Genomic DNA, 18,196 nt, shown 5'->3' with positions numbered 1-18,196 from the left:
GAATTTCCATTTGCATTTGTGTTTTTGGATGATTTCAGAAAAAATATAGGTGTTTGTAAACCCTTCTTGTGTAGTACTTATATACACAATATACTACTGGTAAACACATATTTATACTCTTATTATAAGAGAAGAAAAACGGGCATCAGAGAAAACATTTTTAATAACATATATATAACAGTACATGTTTTTTTATTTAATTTTCGAAAAAAAAACTATCCTGCCAGCCAAGGTTCATTTAATCGGCCATCGCATCGTTTGTAGGGTCATGAATCGGACGATGACTTAAGCATAACAAATTGACATTTCACTAGGTATTTAATTCCATTCATAACCTGTTGTTAAAAAACACGTTTTTAGATCCACTATAATATGGGGTACCATTTGTGCATGTTGCTTATATCGGTGAAGCTCAGCACATTTTCACACAGGGTAGATACACTCACAGGCAATATATGTTAATTTCATTATACGTGCTATCGACAGAAAACAACAAGTCGATAGCATGTACAAGACCTTAGCAAAGATTTCGATTCGGTCTCGCACTCCCTCCTTGCCCACAGGCTTTGCTCGTATGGTTTCAACGACAATTCACACTGTCGTGGCTGGGGTCGTACTTGAACAACACGTATCAAAATGTGGGTATCAATGGTTACACATCACTATCCTGCAAAGTTCGATCCGGGGTCTCACATGGTTCCCTCGTCTGCGTTCATATGTCAATGACCTCGACGATGTTTTGTCACAATTTAGTATGCTCAATGTATGCAGATGATGCCAAATATCACACAATGACATCTTTATCTTTATCTTTATCTTTATCTTTATCTTTTCCTTTATCTTTATCTCCTCAGACGGATATTTAAGTCATGCGATTCCAAGAAACTAAATATTGCCAAAAGTAGGGTAATATCTTGTACAAATATTACAATTACGTTCTCACGGATGAGTGTCGTATTATGAACTTTTTCTGAACACATTACAACCATTGTAATTCATGTCTTCATAGCTTATAAGACGTACATATATTGCTACAATTATTAGTTTATACGTAAGTTAAGTTCGTAGTCAATTGGAACATTGTAATATCATTTGGTAACCTTGGCAATCTACTTAAACTGTCAACATTGAGCGTGTGTAGCGTGATTTTTTCAACTATTTGTATATTAAGACCAAAGTTTCTTATTCTCCCAGTAAGTATCATTTCATATGTAGCCATTATGAATTATCGATATCAAATTCTAGGCGTCAGTTATTTATAAAATTCCTTCCTTAAATTGTGTTTAACGTTCCATATAGCCGTTAGCGAAATATTGATGTTTTCAGAGTTGAAATTAGTCGAACCATGGAACTATAAACCCGAGGAATTGTGTCTAAGAGTTTATGCCCAGAATGAATTATCAACTACTACGCTGTCGACGTCCAATCTAAGTCTACTATAACGACACGCAATCTCTTCACATCGACAGATAACAATACTCCCCCCCCCCCCTCTAGCTTTCACGCCCGCCAGTCCCCTTACTAGTAAAAGTGAACGCGTTGGCATAGATATGCAAAACAGGACGCTCTCCTCTGTTGAAGGTCACCCATTCATTCATAACCGTACTACTTGTTTATACCGTCATGGAAAACATGGAACAGCACTCACCACCGCCAGAATATGCCCAGGTTGCTTTAGAAAGCGACCTTAACAATGTACACTCCGATGACAGCAAAGAACAGGTTCGTAAAAACATTAGCAGACCAACGTTTTTTAGTTGGTACACAGTCCCTTGATAGAGGAACTGTGGTTGGTAGTAATCATGTAATCGCGTATGTTGGAATTTGTCGGCTTTGTTTTAATTCTGTGTTATAGTCAATTTAACTATGTAGTGATTTTTGCCGACAGTTGTGGTTGTACACATAGGCGTTGTACGTCCATGCGGATTGATGTTGCATTCGTGACAGCGAAGCTAGTAAATAGCCCTGAGTACAGTCCTGCGGGTTGGCAAAGGACACGAGGCCGACCCACATGACTGTACTCAGTCAGGGTTAGTAGGACCTAGCCTGCAGTGCAAGGTCAACCCTGGCCGGTTGAGCCATGTGCGTTACTGCGTTACATATCAGCGTTAAAGCCACAAGGCGTGTGCCACTCCCACTACAGTGCGGAAAGTGTTATACTGATAATATCGATATGCTTGATATGAACGAATCGGCTGACGAATATATCAAAATCAATGCCCATCAACACAGACGCCGGGCATAGGCGATTGCGTATAATCGAACCCGGAAGAAAACGTGAGTTGAGACGTCTCGGCTTCCAAAGTTTAATGAGAGGCTTGGATGGTCTTATGAATACTCATTAAATACACCCATTGTATATTTCATCGAACGAGGAGAGAAACAAACTTAGTCAAAATTGCCCAATTACATGTAATAATAATATCACAACAATGCATCGAACGAATATTAGTCTCTTCTATTTCCGCATAAATTATTACAGGAAGGCTTCGAAATGAAAACTCTCGATAAGTCAACTGATAAACCAACGGTGATGACATCTGATAACGAGGAATACACGGCAGTTAACATCGAAGAGGAAGACGAGGAAGTCGAAAACGAGGAGAACCACCCGAATTATCCTAGTAATTGTCTTACGAGAGTAAGTTATTTCAAACCCATTTAGATACGATTTCTTTGGGTCGAATAGCTCTGCTTTATGTGGCTGCTTAGAAGCCTCGACTGCGATTTGTAATTCGAACTACTTTTTGTAGCTGAAGCAGACGGGTGCAAGGTTTTCGGTTTAAATAGGGGCAAACCTTTACAATAACGTAATTGGTGTAAATTACATGCATTCGAGTATATAAGTAACAACAGTTTAGATATTAGGTACATGGACGCACGATGAACCCCAACTAAATCCACCACTAGCTGATATGTTTTATGATTTTATCTTGTACAGAAAATAGACCAGTTTGATCGTTACGTGAGCAGGTTGTGTCGACACCACAAAAACTACATCATGTATATGATCTACGGAGTTTTACTGGCTGGTTATATTATATATTTCGCAATCGCGTTGACGAAAGATTTCCACCGAGCGTTGGCGCTGTTCATCATGACTGTGTTTGCGGTCATGCTGGTTACTTACAGACTAGTCGGCAAGTACTGGGGTGACCTCATATGCAGTCGTATACGTGATCCGTGTATGATGTACATTAGGAAACACTGGGTGGTTCTGAAGTGGTGGGTATAATTTTTTTTACCATTTATTAATATTAAGGAGGTTAAGAAAGCAACAACGGTTAATAACTGCAACAACCACTCACCATGGAGCTGCGTTCAAGTTTGCGCATTTTGAAAGTTAACTTGAATCTGTATTGAATGAACTGGCCCCGGAGGGGCTACTTCCACATTAAGTGGGTAAGGGTGTGCAGCCCACCTCTTGTAAACCATACTAACTTCTAAACCATTTTTTTCTAGACCTGGAATCGGACACAACATACTTACTCAGTAATTCCGAAATAATACAATGTGATCATTAATTTCACATGTTTTAGTGATATCTTCATATTATTATGTACATTTTTATATACTAGAACTGTTTCGTTTCAGGGTTGTTCATGTACTCTTATTGGTAGCTCTCGTTGCATTTGCAGCTGCTATGGGCGTATTTCATTCAATCATAAATAATCCTCAGCAGTTGGTATCGGCTTTCGGTATCGTCGTATTCATTTTGTTCAGTTTATTGTGTTCAAAACGACCGGGATGGGTAAGTTTCATTATTATATGATGTCAGTGGAACGACCGAACAAACAAATACTAGTATTTATCTAAACCATTGTATTTCTTCAGTTTTTTATCCGGTTGCTTAAATTTGTGTATTTCTTTTAACGAAGGTTAACTGGCGGACAGTTTTCTGGGGCCTCGGTCTTCAGTTTTGCCTCGGAGTAATAATACTACGCACCAGCGTTGGATTTGATGCGTTCCTCGGCTTAGGCAAAGAAGTTCAGACCTTTCTTAGTTATGCAGATGTTGGGGCTGAATTCGTATTCAGCGCCCCTCTCGAAGTACATTTTTTCGTTTTTAAGGTATAATGTAATCTTTACATCCATATGTACTTGAATTGCAGGTGACGACTCACCGCTTTAACTGTTTTTTTTGTGTGTGCAGTTTTAGGTAATTTAAGTAATTTGCGAAACTGGCCTATTTTATCCCGAGTCAACGTACAAGGAGTCTTGTTAACTATCATCATTTCATCGTTTCATTTAGCGTTTGGTTCTTGTTTATGGTCATTCTTGTAACTGCCAATTTCTGCTTCTGTCCTGTAGGTTTTACCTGTTATAATCTTTTTCAGTTATATTTTGGCTATGCTATATTATCTTGGCGTCATGCAATGGATTACTGAAAGATTTGCCTGGGTCATGCAGTACACAATGGAGACTTCCGGAACGGAATCGTTGTGCGCAGCCGCAAATGTGTTCACAGGCATGGTGAGTCAACCATTATTCGAAGCATAAATTAAAAACTGCTATAATAAAAAAAAAAAACTTTTCGTATAGTGAGAATGAAATTTATCGACAGGTGTGAAAATATCATCTTGTCAGCAACTTGAGTATCATTTCATCATCACACGAACAAATTACAAACGCAAACAAGATACAAAACCTGGTCATCTCTCATTTTACTTCCTAAAGGTGTTTATCAGAAAATTGAATCATTAACTAGGCAACTCGATGTTTTTAAATATAACAATAATGCTCAATTTTGGTTTATCTTCGACATATTCAGTTTTCAACAAACCTGATCCTCGTTTTTACGCCCGATTACGATTAACGGATTAGCAACAATCCATTGATGTAAGCAATCCAATATTGATATACTGTATATATTGAATGTTCCAATGTATGGCGCCAAATCAATACTTGAGATTTGAAATTTATATATCTTATATATTTAATTCAAAAAATGCTTGATGAAGTGATTGTACCGATTTTACATTATGGAAAAAGAGTTTGAATACTTTTTTTCATCAGACAATTTGGCCAGTTAAATTTATCAAAATTATTATTGCGAATGACAGATGCCCTTACGAAAAAGTCTGTTTATTGTTTCGCTAACATTCTCTGGAAGTTCATATAAAATATTGCTTCAAAAAGTGACATTAATCAATTATCACGTCATTTGAATGTAAATACAAAATATTTTTGAAATTTTGGTCACACAATCCTAATCTTAATCGTAAAGGGCGGTGATCGATATATGACACATAGTGGCCTACGCGATGCGTGTGAAAACATTGCCTGAAAAAATTAAATGTACACACACGCTGCGCGACGACCACCGCCGTTTACTAGTAGGAAGTCAAAATAATGTAGTTTATAAAGTTCGTACAATATTGATAACCATGGTGTTGCGACCCCCAAAAACCTGGGAAATATCACGAATACGGATGAAAAAGACGCGAAAAGGAAGTCCCAGATGTACAAACTGTTTCTAAAAATATTGTTTTTATAAATATATGAAAACTATCGAAATCTGACAAATAATACATTACAGAAATTCATTAACATATCAGGGGTAAATCTCTCTTTCTGGGGTTCTCCACACTTGTCAGGGGGGAATCTCGTCTCGTCTCCATATCTCGTCCCCTTGAGGTACGGGATCGGGAAAGTCACTTTAACTTTACAGTCAAATAAGACACACACAACGAAATACGTTTCAGCTCTCGTCTTAGTCGATCTTTTGGAGCACTCTATAAGACACAGCGCCCTGGGGAAAAGTCCCCAAGACTCTCCAGGACTGGATTCGTCTCTCCAGGACTGCACTCTCTCTATTGCGTCTGTCGTGGAGTATTCGCCAAGACCAACTCAAACTCTCTTTATTCATTTTCAAAACTCTAACCAATTACAAAGCAGTAAAAAGACTCTAGGGCGTAAACTTCAATCATTAAGCCAATCACACTAAGTACTGAATACGTCATATCTTTTGATTAATCGTTCACTACATTAATAACTACGGATGTCAGAATAGCGACGGTATCTTGTAATTAGTTCCAAATCACTGCGCCAAGTTCCGTCCAAAACTTCAAATAGGCCTACACGATGACAGACATAACACAGTAATTCGCTAATAATCAGTTAATTAAGTCGGTTAACAGATACGCAAAAACAAATTCATGACACATCCCTTCACCCAAACTGAGATATGCCTCTTGGCATAACACGTTCATAAATCAAAGATACCGTCCTCTACTCATCGTCATACAGGTTAAATACAAGACTAATAATAAAAGGTATAAATCAAAAAGAGTAAAACACACTAATTAAGTATAATGATTATAAAGTCTAAATACAATGGTTATAAAGTCGCAAATATCAACGGTTATAAATCAAAAACAAGGGAAAGGCTACCAATCGACTCACTTTTCTCAAAACGGTCCGCCGAGGGTAACCCTTCGCTGCACTGTCTCCATTACTAAGGTTACAAACTCTATATCAAAAGGTCAAAAAAAAACTAAGGCGTGGCGGTGTAACCAAGCGATCAGCCAATCGCTGCAGTCGACAGCATGATCACGTGATTACCAGGGATGCGTCTCTGGTTAAAGCATTGCAAAGCGGTAACTAATAAAGAATGAATAAAGGGCTATTAATCAAACTCTTGTCATATACGCTTATAAACTTCAACTGAACTCACAAGTCGTTAATCTAAACAAAAGTCATACGGCGTGGTAACGGAATGCAAAGACAATGCCGCTTTCATAACACATTACTCCTCTGGCAAAAAGACGGAAAAGACTAAAACGATAGAAACTACTAAGTTACATATAAACCTGTCAATCGTGAACAAAAGCTTGCGTTATCAAACAATACTTACATAAGCGCACCACACTATCATTTCAAAAAGACATAAAAAAAACGTTACAAAGGTGCTCTACTAAACTCAAAAAGCGTCAGAAGTATTCCGGAAACAACACATAAACAAAAACAACTCTTGAAACGTCGATATCTCTGTACTCGACAAATCTCAAAACTCTTAAAAAAACACGTGGGGGCATCATTCCTCCCATCATAATACGTACTCATAAACTCATTAAAACACCATAAAACATCACAAAACTCAAAACACTGTGTTGCAAATACTTGCCCACTGAAGCGCGCTTAAATCGTTATAAAGGACCTCGCACGTCACTAAATATCAGTTCAAAACAAAGATCTGGGCGCTTACATACATACAATTCGACATCACAAAAAAAACGTTAAAAACGATAATAAAAAGCAGGCAATACATTACATTACTGAGCAATAGGGTTAGGATTGTGGAAAAGAGTTCAACGTCCTGAGTTACACAGTGTCAGTTACAGTGTCCAGCGAGCAGTTCTCTAAGCAATACACAGATAGCTAAAGTCAAAGTCTATAAGCGTCTCTTCTCTTGTCGCGTTATTCTGGGTAGTTCTTTATCATCATCTTGTCTTTAATGTCGCTCAATTCTTAATTATACAGTCCTATCCGGTACTGGTCCTTCCGAAGGGGTTCTGAAATCTTCATCTCTTCAGCGTTGTACATCGGTGTCGTACTGTTAACGATGTTAGTCGTCAAGCGCGGTTTCGTCTCTGCCATCGAGCCAGTTAGTTCGGTTCACAAGAAAGACACATCTTCGCCATTTCACTTCTCTTCACAGGATGTCAATGTGTGTAAAACACAATGCCCAGGGTTCTCACACCACGTATCAGGGGTAAATCTCTCTTTCTGGGGTTCTCCACACTTGTCAGGGGGGAATCTCGTCTCGTCTCTATATCTCGTCCCCTTGAGGTACGGGATCGGGAAAGTCACTTTAACTTTACAGTCAAATAAGACACACACAACGAAATACGTTTCAGCTCTCGTCTTAGTCGATCTTTTGGAGCACTCTATAAGACACAGCGCCCTGGGGAAAAGTCCCCAAGACTCTCCAGGACTGGATTCGTCTCTCCAGGACTGCACTCTCTCTATTGCGTCTGTCGTGGAGTATTCGCCAAGACCAACTCAAACTCTCTTTATTCATTTTCAAAACTCTAACCAATTACAAAGCAGTAAAAAGACTCTAGGGCGTAAACTTCAATCATTAAGCCAATCACACTAAGTACTGAATACGTCATATCTTTTGATTAATCGTTCACTACATTAATAACTACGGATGTCAGAATAGCGACGGTATCTTGTAATTAGTTCCAAATCACTGCGCCAAGTTCCGTCCAAAACTTCAAATAGGCCTACACGATGACAGACATAACACAGTAATTCGCTAATAATCAGTTAATTAAGTCGGTTAACAGATACGCAAAAACAAATTCATGACACATCCCTTCACCCAAACTGAGATATGCCTCTTGGCATAACACGTTCATAAATCAAAGATACCGTCCTCTACTCATCGTCATACAGGTTAAATACAAGACTAATAATAAAAGGTATAAATCAAAAAGAGTAAAACACACTAATTAAGTATAATGATTATAAAGTCTAAATACAATGGTTATAAAGTCGCAAATATCAACGGTTATAAATCAAAAACAAGGGAAAGGCTACCAATCGACTCACTTTTCTCAAAACGGTCCGCCGAGGGTAACCCTTCGCTGCACTGTCTCCATTACTAAGGTTACAAACTCTATATCAAAAGGTCAAAAAAAACTAAGGCGTGGCGGTGTAACCAAGCGATCAGCCAATCGCTGCAGTCGACAGCATGATCACGTGATTACCAGGGATGCGTCTCTGGTTAAAGCATTGCAAAGCGGTAACTAATAAAGAATGAATAAAGGGCTATTAATCAAACTCTTGTCATATACGCTTATAAACTTCAACTGAACTCACAAGTCGTTAATCTAAACAAAAGTCATACGGCGTGGTAACGGAATGCAAAGACAATGCCGCTTTCATAACACATTACTCCTCTGGCAAAAAGACGGAAAAGACTAAAACGATAGAAACTACTAAGTTACATATAAACCTGTCAATCGTGAACAAAAGCTTGCGTTATCAAACAATACTTACATAAGCGCACCACACTATCATTTCAAAAAGACATAAAAAAACGTTACAAAGGTGCTCTACTAAACTCAAAAAGCGTCAGAAGTATTCCGGAAACAACACATAAACAAAAACAACTCTTGAAACGTCGATATCTCTGTACTCGACAAATCTCAAAACTCTTAAAAAAACACGTGGGGGCATCATTCCTCCCATCATAATACGTACTCATAAACTCATTAAAACACCATAAAACATCACAAAACTCAAAACACTGTGTTGCAAATACTTGCCCACTGAAGCGCGCTTAAATCGTTATAAAGGACCTCGCACGTCACTAAATATCAGTTCAAAACAAAGATCTGGGCGCTTACATACATACAATTCGACATCACAAAAAAAACGGTAAAAACGATAATAAAAAGCAGGCAATACATTACATTACTGAGCAATAGGGTTAGGATTGTGGAAAAGAGTTCAACGTCCTGAGTTACACAGTGTCAGTTACAGTGTCCAGCGAGCAGTTCTCTAAGCAATACACAGATAGCTAAAGTCAAAGTCTATAAGCGTCTCTTCTCTTGTCGCGTTATTCTGGGTAGTTCTTTATCATCATCTTGTCTTTAATGTCGCTCAATTCTTAATTATACAGTCCTATCCGGTACTGGTCCTTCCGAAGGGGTTCTGAAATCTTCATCTCTTCAGCGTTGTACATCGGTGTCGTACTGTTAACGATGTTAGTCGTCAAGCGCGGTTTCGTCTCTGCCATCGAGCCAGTTAGTTCGGTTCACAAGAAAGACACATCTTCGCCATTTCACTTCTCTTCACAGGATGTCAATGTGTGTAAAACACAATGCCCAGGGTTCTCACACCACGTATCAGGGGTAAATCTCTCTTTCTGGGGTTCTCCACACTTGTCAGGGGGGAATCTCGTCTCGTCTCTATATCTCGTCCCCTTGAGGTACGGGATCGGGAAAGTCACTTTAACTTTACAGTCAAATAAGACACACACAACGAAATACGTTTCAGCTCTCGTCTTAGTCGATCTTTTGGAGCACTCTATAAGACACAGCGCCCTGGGGAAAAGTCCCCAAGACTCTCCAGGACTGGATTCGTCTCTCCAGGACTGCACTCTCTCTATTGCGTCTGTCGTGGAGTATTCGCCAAGACCAACTCAAACTCTCTTTATTCATTTTCAAAACTCTAACCAATTACAAAGCAGTAAAAAGACTCTAGGGCGTAAACTTCAATCATTAAGCCAATCACACTAAGTACTGAATACGTCATATCTTTTGATTAATCGTTCACTACATTAATAACTACGGATGTCAGAATAGCGACGGTATCTTGTAATTAGTTCCAAATCACTGCGCCAAGTTCCGTCCAAAACTTCAAATAGGCCTACACGATGACAGACATAACACAGTAATTCGCTAATAATCAGTTAATTAAGTCGGTTAACAGATACGCAAAAACAAATTCATGACACAAATGATGATATTGCTTCACATTGTTTTATCGATTGAGAATGACCTCTATAAAAATATAAGAAAATGTGTAGTCGTATCAGGGGGAAAGTATTCTTTCTCTCGGGGTCTCCACACGTGTCAGGGGGGAAACTCGTCTCGTCTCTCTATCTCGTCCCCTTGAGGTACGGGATCGGGAAAGTCACTTATACTTTACAGTCAAATAAGACGCACACAACGAAATACGTTTCAGCTCTCGTCTTAGTCGATCTTTTGGAGCACTCTATAAGACACAGCGCCCTGGGGAAAAGTCCCCAAGACTCTCACAAGGCTGAACCAAGACTCGCCCAAGACTGGACTGCCTCAAGGCTCGCCCCTGGACTGGACTCTCTACTGCGTCTATCGTGCTGTGCTCCCCAAGACCAACTCAAACTCTCTTTATTCATTTTCAAAACTCTAACCAATTACAAAACAGTAAAAAGACTCTAGGGCGTAACCTTCAATCATAAAGCCAATCACACTAAGCACTGAATACGTCATATCTTTTGATTAATCGTTCACTACATTAATAACTATGAATATAAACTGTCAGAATCGCGACGGTTATCTGGTAATTAGTTCCAAATCACTGAGCCAAGTTCCGTCCAAAACTTCAAATAGGCCTGAACGATGACAGACATAACACAGCAATTCAGCTAATAATCAGCTAATTAAGTCGGTTAACAGATACGCGAAAACAAATTCATGACACATCCCTTCACCCAAACTGAGATTGTGCCTCTCCGCACAACACGTTCATAAATCAAAGATACCGTCCTCTACTCATCGTCATACAGGTTAAATACAATACTAATAATAAAAGGTATAAATCAAAAAGAGTAAAACACACTAATTAAGTACAATGATTATAAAGTCTAAATACAATGGTTATAAAGTCTCAAATATCAATGGTTATAAATCAAAAACAAGGGAAAGGCTACCAATCGACTCACTTTTCTCACACGGTTCGCTGAGATAACCCGTCGCTTCACTTTCTCCGTTACTAAGGTTACAAACTCTATATCAAAAGGTCAAAAAAAACTAAGGCGTGGCGGTGTAACCAAGCGATCAGCCAATCGCTGCAGTCGACAGCATGATCACGTGATTACCAGGGATGCGTCTCTGGTTAAAGCATTGCAAAGCGGTAACTAATAAACGATGAATAAAAAGCTATTAATCAAACTCCTGTCATATACGCTTATAAACTTCAACTGAACTCAAAAGTCGTTAATCTAAACAAAAGTCATACGGCGTGGAAACAGAATGCAAAGACAAAGCTATCATAACACATTACTCCTCTGGCAAAAAGACGGGGGAAAAGGCAAAACGATAGAAACTACTGAGTTACATATAATCCTGTCAATCATGAACAAAAGCTTGCGATATCAAACAATACGTATATAAGCGCACCAAACTCTCACCTCAAAAAGACATAAAAAACGTTACAAAGGTGCTCTCCACTTAAAAAGCGTCAGAAGTATTCCGGAACAACACGTAAACAAAAACAACTCTTAAAACGTCGATATCTCTGTACTCGACAAATCTCAAAACTCTGAAAAACTCATTGGGGCATTACTTTCCCCATCATATTCCGTACTCATAAACTCATTAAAACACCATAAAACATCACAAAACTCAAAACACTGTGTTGCAAATACTTGTCCACTGAGGCGCGCTTAAATCGTTATAAAGGACCTCGCACGTCACTAAATATCATTTCAAAACAAAAATCTGGGCGCTTACATACATACAATCCAACATCACTAAAAGAAACGGTAAGAAAAACGATAGGAAAAGCAGCAATACATTACATTACTGAGCAATAGTGTTAGGGTTCTGGAAAAGAGTTCAACGTCCTTGAGTTACACAGTGTCAGTTACAGTGTCCAACGAGCGGTTCTCTAAGCAATACACAGATAGCTAAAGTCAAAGTCTATAAGCGTCTCTTCTCTTGTCGCGTTATTCCGGGTCGTTCTTTTTCTTCATCTTCTTGTCTTTAATGTCGCTCAATTCTTAATTATACTGTCCTATACGATATTCGTCCTTCCGAAGGGGTTCTGAAATCTTCATCTCTTCAGCGTCGTTCATCGGTGCCATACTGTTAACGGTGTTAGTCGTCAAGCGCGGTTTCTGAGTCGTCTCTGCCATGGAGCTGTTAGTTCGGTTCACAAGAAAGACACCTCTTCATCATTTCACTTTTCTTCACAGGATGATTTTTGTGTTGAACACAATGCCCAAGGGATATCCACCACATATCAGGGGTAAAATTCTCTCTACTCCCGGGGTTCTCCACACTTGTCAGGGGGGAAACTCGTCTCGTCTCTCTATCTCGTCCCCTTGAGGTACGGGATCGGGAAAGTCACTTATACTTTACAGTCAAATAAGACGCACACAACGAAATACGTTTCAGCTCTCGTCTTAGTCGATCATTTGGAGTACTCTATAAGACACAGCGCCCTGGGGAAAAGTCCCCAAGACTCTCACAAGGCTGAACCAAGACTCGCCCAAGACTGGACTGCCTCAAGGCTCGCCTCTGGACTGGACTCTCGACTGCCTCTCTCTCTACTGCGTCTATCGTGCTGTGCTCCCCAAGACCAACTCAAACTCTCTTTATTCATTTTCAAAGCTCTAACCAATTACAAAACAGTAAAAAGACTCTAGGGCGTAACCTTCAATCATAAAGCCAATCACACTAAGCACTGAATACGTCATATCTTTTGATTAATCGTTCACTACATTAATAACTATGAATATAAACTGTCAGAATCGCGACGGTTATCTGGTAATTAGTTCCAAATCACTGAGCCAAGTTCCGTCCAAAACTTCAAATAGGCCTGAACGATGACAGACATAACACAGCAATTCAGCTAATAATCAGCTAATTAAGTCGGTTAACAGATACGCGAAAACAAATTCATGACACATATCACGTAATGTAAGATTTGAATTAAAGCGTGAGGGTCGTCACCTGTGTACACGCGGGAATTGAGTCCCAAGCGACGATAACAACACACGCTAAAAACGCAAAGGCTCATGGGTGGAATCTTTTTTGTAAACAAAGCCACGCTATGGCCATCTGACGCATGCGCAGGTGTCGATTCCTCCGCTTTAATAAATACACTTAGTAAGTCAGTTGTGTACATTTGACGAATATAAGACTACAGTAACGTTCACCAAGTTTGTATTTGATATATTTTAACCACCACACATGAGCCATGCGATTATATTCATTTTATTTCATTCTTTTAATGTAATATCGATTAGAAAAAATACTAATATAGTGTGATTGTACTCCGTAGCAATGGCTTTATAAAAAGCAATCTGTTTAATTTTCAGACGACTGCTCCACTGATAATAAAACCTTATCTCGATGAGATGACGTCATCCGAGATACACGCCGTATTAACAAGTGGTTACGCAACCATAGCTGGCAGTGTTCTTGGTGCATACATTGCATTCGGTATCAGCGCTTCACACCTACTATCAGCATCAGTTATATCGGCGCCCGCAGCATTGGCTGTCTCTAAAATATTCTATCCTGAATTAGGCAGACCAACCACGCTGAATGTAATCAATATTTCTACACCTAAAAGGTAATATTATCACAACGATCGACGTAAATATTTGTTTACCTGTTCATTTGTTATTTTTGTATATTGTTTATTTGCGCGTCTGTTTATCGATTTATTGTTTTGTCGATTGACTTTTTGTACGCTTGTTAGCTACTCGTATCACTATATGTTATCAGTCGTTGTATTCATATACTTTTATATGTTCGACAATAACTTTGCTGTTTTCACACTTAAAGTAGTTTGTACTAGTAGTAGTGATTTTTAACGTAATAATAACAATCATGGTAATGATAAGATATAGGATATTGTAAGTGACTGTAGTAATTAAAAGGACGGTGGTCGTTGCACTGCGCATGTGCGACATTTGTTTCGATAAACATTGATTTTCCCACAATCCAATGCGCTTTTCTAATGGAAATCACAAGTATGAGGTTTGACCTGGGCGCGACTTGCACTAATACCGCCGGTGACCCTTTCGACACCTTCCAATCACCTAAAACATACGTAATTATAGCTCAGTAACGTCTCGGTTTGTAGTCGTTGATCTGCGCAGTCAAAGTTGCCATCTTTGTTTATATGAGTCTCATATATCTCGCACATGCGTGGCGTGACGACTACAGTAGTTTGATCAATCATACATACATACATACATACAATGAATGTGCATTCGTCAAAACAAAATGATAAGTGTATATGTTGAATAATCCAGAAGTGAAAGGTACAATTTGATACCATCAAATAATTTTGCAAATATGTTTATATATATTGTTGACAATTTTTAGCATGTGAATATTGTGAATAATTCTGAATTAAAAATGTGCCATTCGGCATCCGAAATAATTGTGTGAATATTTTCAAATGATCTATATTTAAAATTACAATACAGTATATATCAATGAAGTGTGTGATAATAACGATAACAAATGGTGTGATTATTTGTACAGGAAAGAAAAGAACATACTAGAAGCAGCAACAAACGGAGCAATAGACGGCTTAAATATATGTGCTAACGTTACCACTCAGCTGATAGCAATTATTTCAACATTAGCGTTCATCAACGCTGTGTTATCATGGCTTGGCAGCATGGTGGATCACCCAGAACTCAGCTTTCAGGTATGAAAAACAATATGATTCAGCAGCCAGTCTAGTTCCACATTGTGGAGACTGTACAATAATAAGACCTTGAGAATATTGTCATAGTCGCACACATTCAAAAAAATGGCCTGAGATCTTTAAATAACAATTATTATCCACAATATCTAATTATCTTACCAACTTTCTCGCTACGTTAAAAAAACGATTTTCAGTCTTAATTTCACACGGATATTCTTATTTATACTTCACAGTTCATATGTTCATATGTCTTATATCCTGTTGCGTGGTTGATGGGCGTTGACCCGGAAGATTGTCATCTTGTAGCCGAACTAATTGGCATCAAGACGTTCCTCAACGAGTTCGTTGCATACGGTCAATTAGCTGATTATATTAAAAACAGACATGCTGGAATAAGTCCATCAATGTCGGTAATGGTAGCTTTACTTTCAGTTTTCACCTCAAGAGTTATTTTTTTAATTACTTCACTTACAATTTTTTCACGTCAAGAGTTCGATTTTTAATTATTTCACCATGACTTGCAATTTGTTCACGTCAAGAGTTCGATTTTTAGTTATTCGTTGTCTGCATCTTTCTTCCGTTGGTCTACTAGGTTCGTTCTGAAGTGATTGCCACCTACGCCTTATGCGGGTTTTCAAATTTTGGCGGTATAGCCGTATTCATCGGTGGTCTAGCACCACTCATGCCACAAAGGAAAGCTGAGTTAGCCATACTGAGTTTACGATCTTTGCTTGCCGGCATTATTGCCTGCTTCTTAACGGCCTGTGTCGCTGGTGAGTCTCTTCTGTATATCCAGTTTTGTTTAAACTGCTTGCAGAAGTCGTCTTGAACTATGTTGGGGGCCGCCATCTTGAATGCGGCATAACACTAAGTCACTTATTTAGTGTTATGCCGCATTAAAGATGGCGGCTCCCATATAGTGAATATCGCATTTATTTTATTATCACGCGTGCGCCAGCTGACTGTGGCTGTAGTCTGCTCAGACAAAGTTTTAGAGCTGTAATACATGTTTCCATAAAATTAGACATACTAATTCGGGGCTTATTACGAGGGTTATTACGAACATATAAACGCAGCATACACGTTCACATGACACCTCACCGCTGCACGGAATTCGAAAAGTATACCACACTATACCACACTGACTGTCCTAGTCTCGAAATAACGTGTTGTGAACGAGGTACTCTAGTAACGAGATATACATGCAGAAGCGGTCACAGGCATCCACATACTAGTACACATAATAAAGAGGTCTTCACAGCAACAACCAGAATTCAATGGTAGATATAGGGGTTGTTATATTCGGAATGTTTATTGTTTATATTACTATAATAGCGGAGTCAACGATGTACGCTTTAATCTAGTTACTGAAATCACGTGATTAGCACTTGGAGAACATTATGCGCATGTCTATGTATTTGTTTTAATAATCCTCGAAAGTTTTCCTTCTGCTTAAAGTTGACATAAACACCTTTTTTGGGCAATGTGTTTATCGTTTTTTGTAAGGCTAGGAAAACAAAATAACCGTTTATTTGATTGTGAACACCTGTAGCGCATTGTATTTTGTGAGTGTCAGTCTCTCTTTTATGTTTCATACACCATGTATATAGTACTCAGTTTTATATGCATTTCCCGTTGCAGGTGTGTTGTATAATGATGAAGGCCCGATATACTTTGACGCCAACATCCTCGTAGAGCCGACATTAAATATAACATCAATTGAAGTCGCCATGACTACCAACTACACCACATAAATGCCAAGATCCAATACTACAAGTCGGAACACGTCATGATACCTTTTTGATAGACTTCTTCATACAAGCCATATGTGTGCCAGTCACAGTGCCAATATTATTATTACAGTGCCAATATAATATACTCTGTTGATAATGCTTTTTTATTCATAACATTTATAAAATGCCACACCACAATTTTCGCAAATAGTATATATATATATATATATATATATATATATATATATATATATATATATATATATATATATATATATATATATATATTTTGATTTTCAAACTTGTTATCATTTTTTTTTCAATTTTACATTTTCAAGTCAAATTTCATTCACACAAGGAGATGCATTTCTCATATAGTGATACATATTATACTCTAAGCGACGCATTCTAGACAAGTGAATAAGAAGCATGAACACACGTGAATGAAATAGAGTACAAAGTCATCACTTAAACGAATGTTTTTATATATTGTAAACAGATACAGGGGGTACAAAATATAGACGCCTTTAGCTGTGTTGAGAGTATTGCATTCTTTTTTTCGTAAAAAGTAATAAATATTGTTTTTATAGTTTTGTTGTGTTTGGTATGTGTGATTGATGTGTTTTTTATCGGTGATTATATGTTTTCAGTTAAATATCTTAAAAACGAACTAATTAATTGTATTTGACGAATTAAACAATTTAATTTCACTGGACGATTAATTTGAACTAACATTACCAATGAAGAAATCATAAATATAATTCGTAGTTTGAAAAAAATAGTAAATTGTTTGAAAAATAGCAAAGACGACATGTTGGTAGATTCGTTTAAAGCATGATGTTAACATAATGTCGCATATTTAAATATTCTGTTCAATAGACAATTGCAAATAGCGTTTTCTAGAGAATTGGTCAAAAGCTACTATCGCTCTCTGTAGGCGCATTTCTCGTCTACGTACTTATAAGTTTTAGCAAATTTAAAAAAGATAAAAAGCTGTTATATCACAGTCATGAATTCAAAATTATTTGTATTATTTACGGATGATATTATATTTGTGTATAGCAATGTGAAAAGCTTATTGTCAGGTTAATGGAAAATATTAGGTAATATTGAAAAAAAAACAAGTATTGAGGGGTAGGTATATCTTTCAATAATAAACGGTTATGCAAGGGAAAATGGTTTAGGTGGTGTCTTATAAGTATGTGACCATGTTATTTTCTACCAGAATTATAATAATCACTTTTTCACCACTGTATCAAATGCAAAGTGATTTTATTTGCGCAATTAGAATTC

The 18,196-nt window shown here is 38.0% G+C and overlaps 1 protein-coding gene across 1 annotated transcript; it reads left to right on the top strand.

Annotated features, from left to right (window-relative positions):
* Positions 1-1,623: 1,623 nt before the first annotated feature.
* Positions 1,624-16,938, top strand: LOC100370518 (solute carrier family 28 member 3-like). Its single transcript, XM_085504588.1, has 11 exons — positions 1,624-1,722; positions 2,483-2,641; positions 2,942-3,225; positions 3,595-3,751; positions 3,879-4,070; positions 4,311-4,472; positions 13,822-14,078; positions 15,002-15,170; positions 15,404-15,580; positions 15,763-15,943; positions 16,812-16,938. Exons 1-11 carry the CDS (start codon positions 1,624-1,626, stop codon positions 16,922-16,924), a joined length of 1,950 nt encoding a protein of 649 aa, XP_085360714.1. The 3' UTR covers positions 16,925-16,938.
* The last annotated feature ends 1,258 nt before the right edge of the window (positions 16,939-18,196 follow it).

Source organism: Saccoglossus kowalevskii, chromosome 10 (assembly GCF_978046115.1).
Source record: "Saccoglossus kowalevskii chromosome 10, keSacKowa6.1, whole genome shotgun sequence".
NCBI lineage: Eukaryota > Metazoa > Hemichordata > Enteropneusta > Harrimaniidae > Saccoglossus > Saccoglossus kowalevskii.
Note: the sequence above shows the minus strand (reverse complement) of the source record. Positions and strands in the feature narration are given on the sequence as shown.

Coding starts and splice junctions, on each gene's coding strand:
- LOC100370518 (XM_085504588.1), top strand. CDS start 1,624: ATGGAAAACATGGAACAGCACTCACCACCGCCAGAATATGCCCAGGTT. Junction 4,071..4,310: donor TACATTTTTTCGTTTTTAAG/GTATAATGTAAT, acceptor TCTGTCCTGTAG/GTTTTACCTGTTATAATCTT. Junction 4,473..13,821: donor CAAATGTGTTCACAGGCATG/GTGAGTCAACCA, acceptor TTTAATTTTCAG/ACGACTGCTCCACTGATAAT.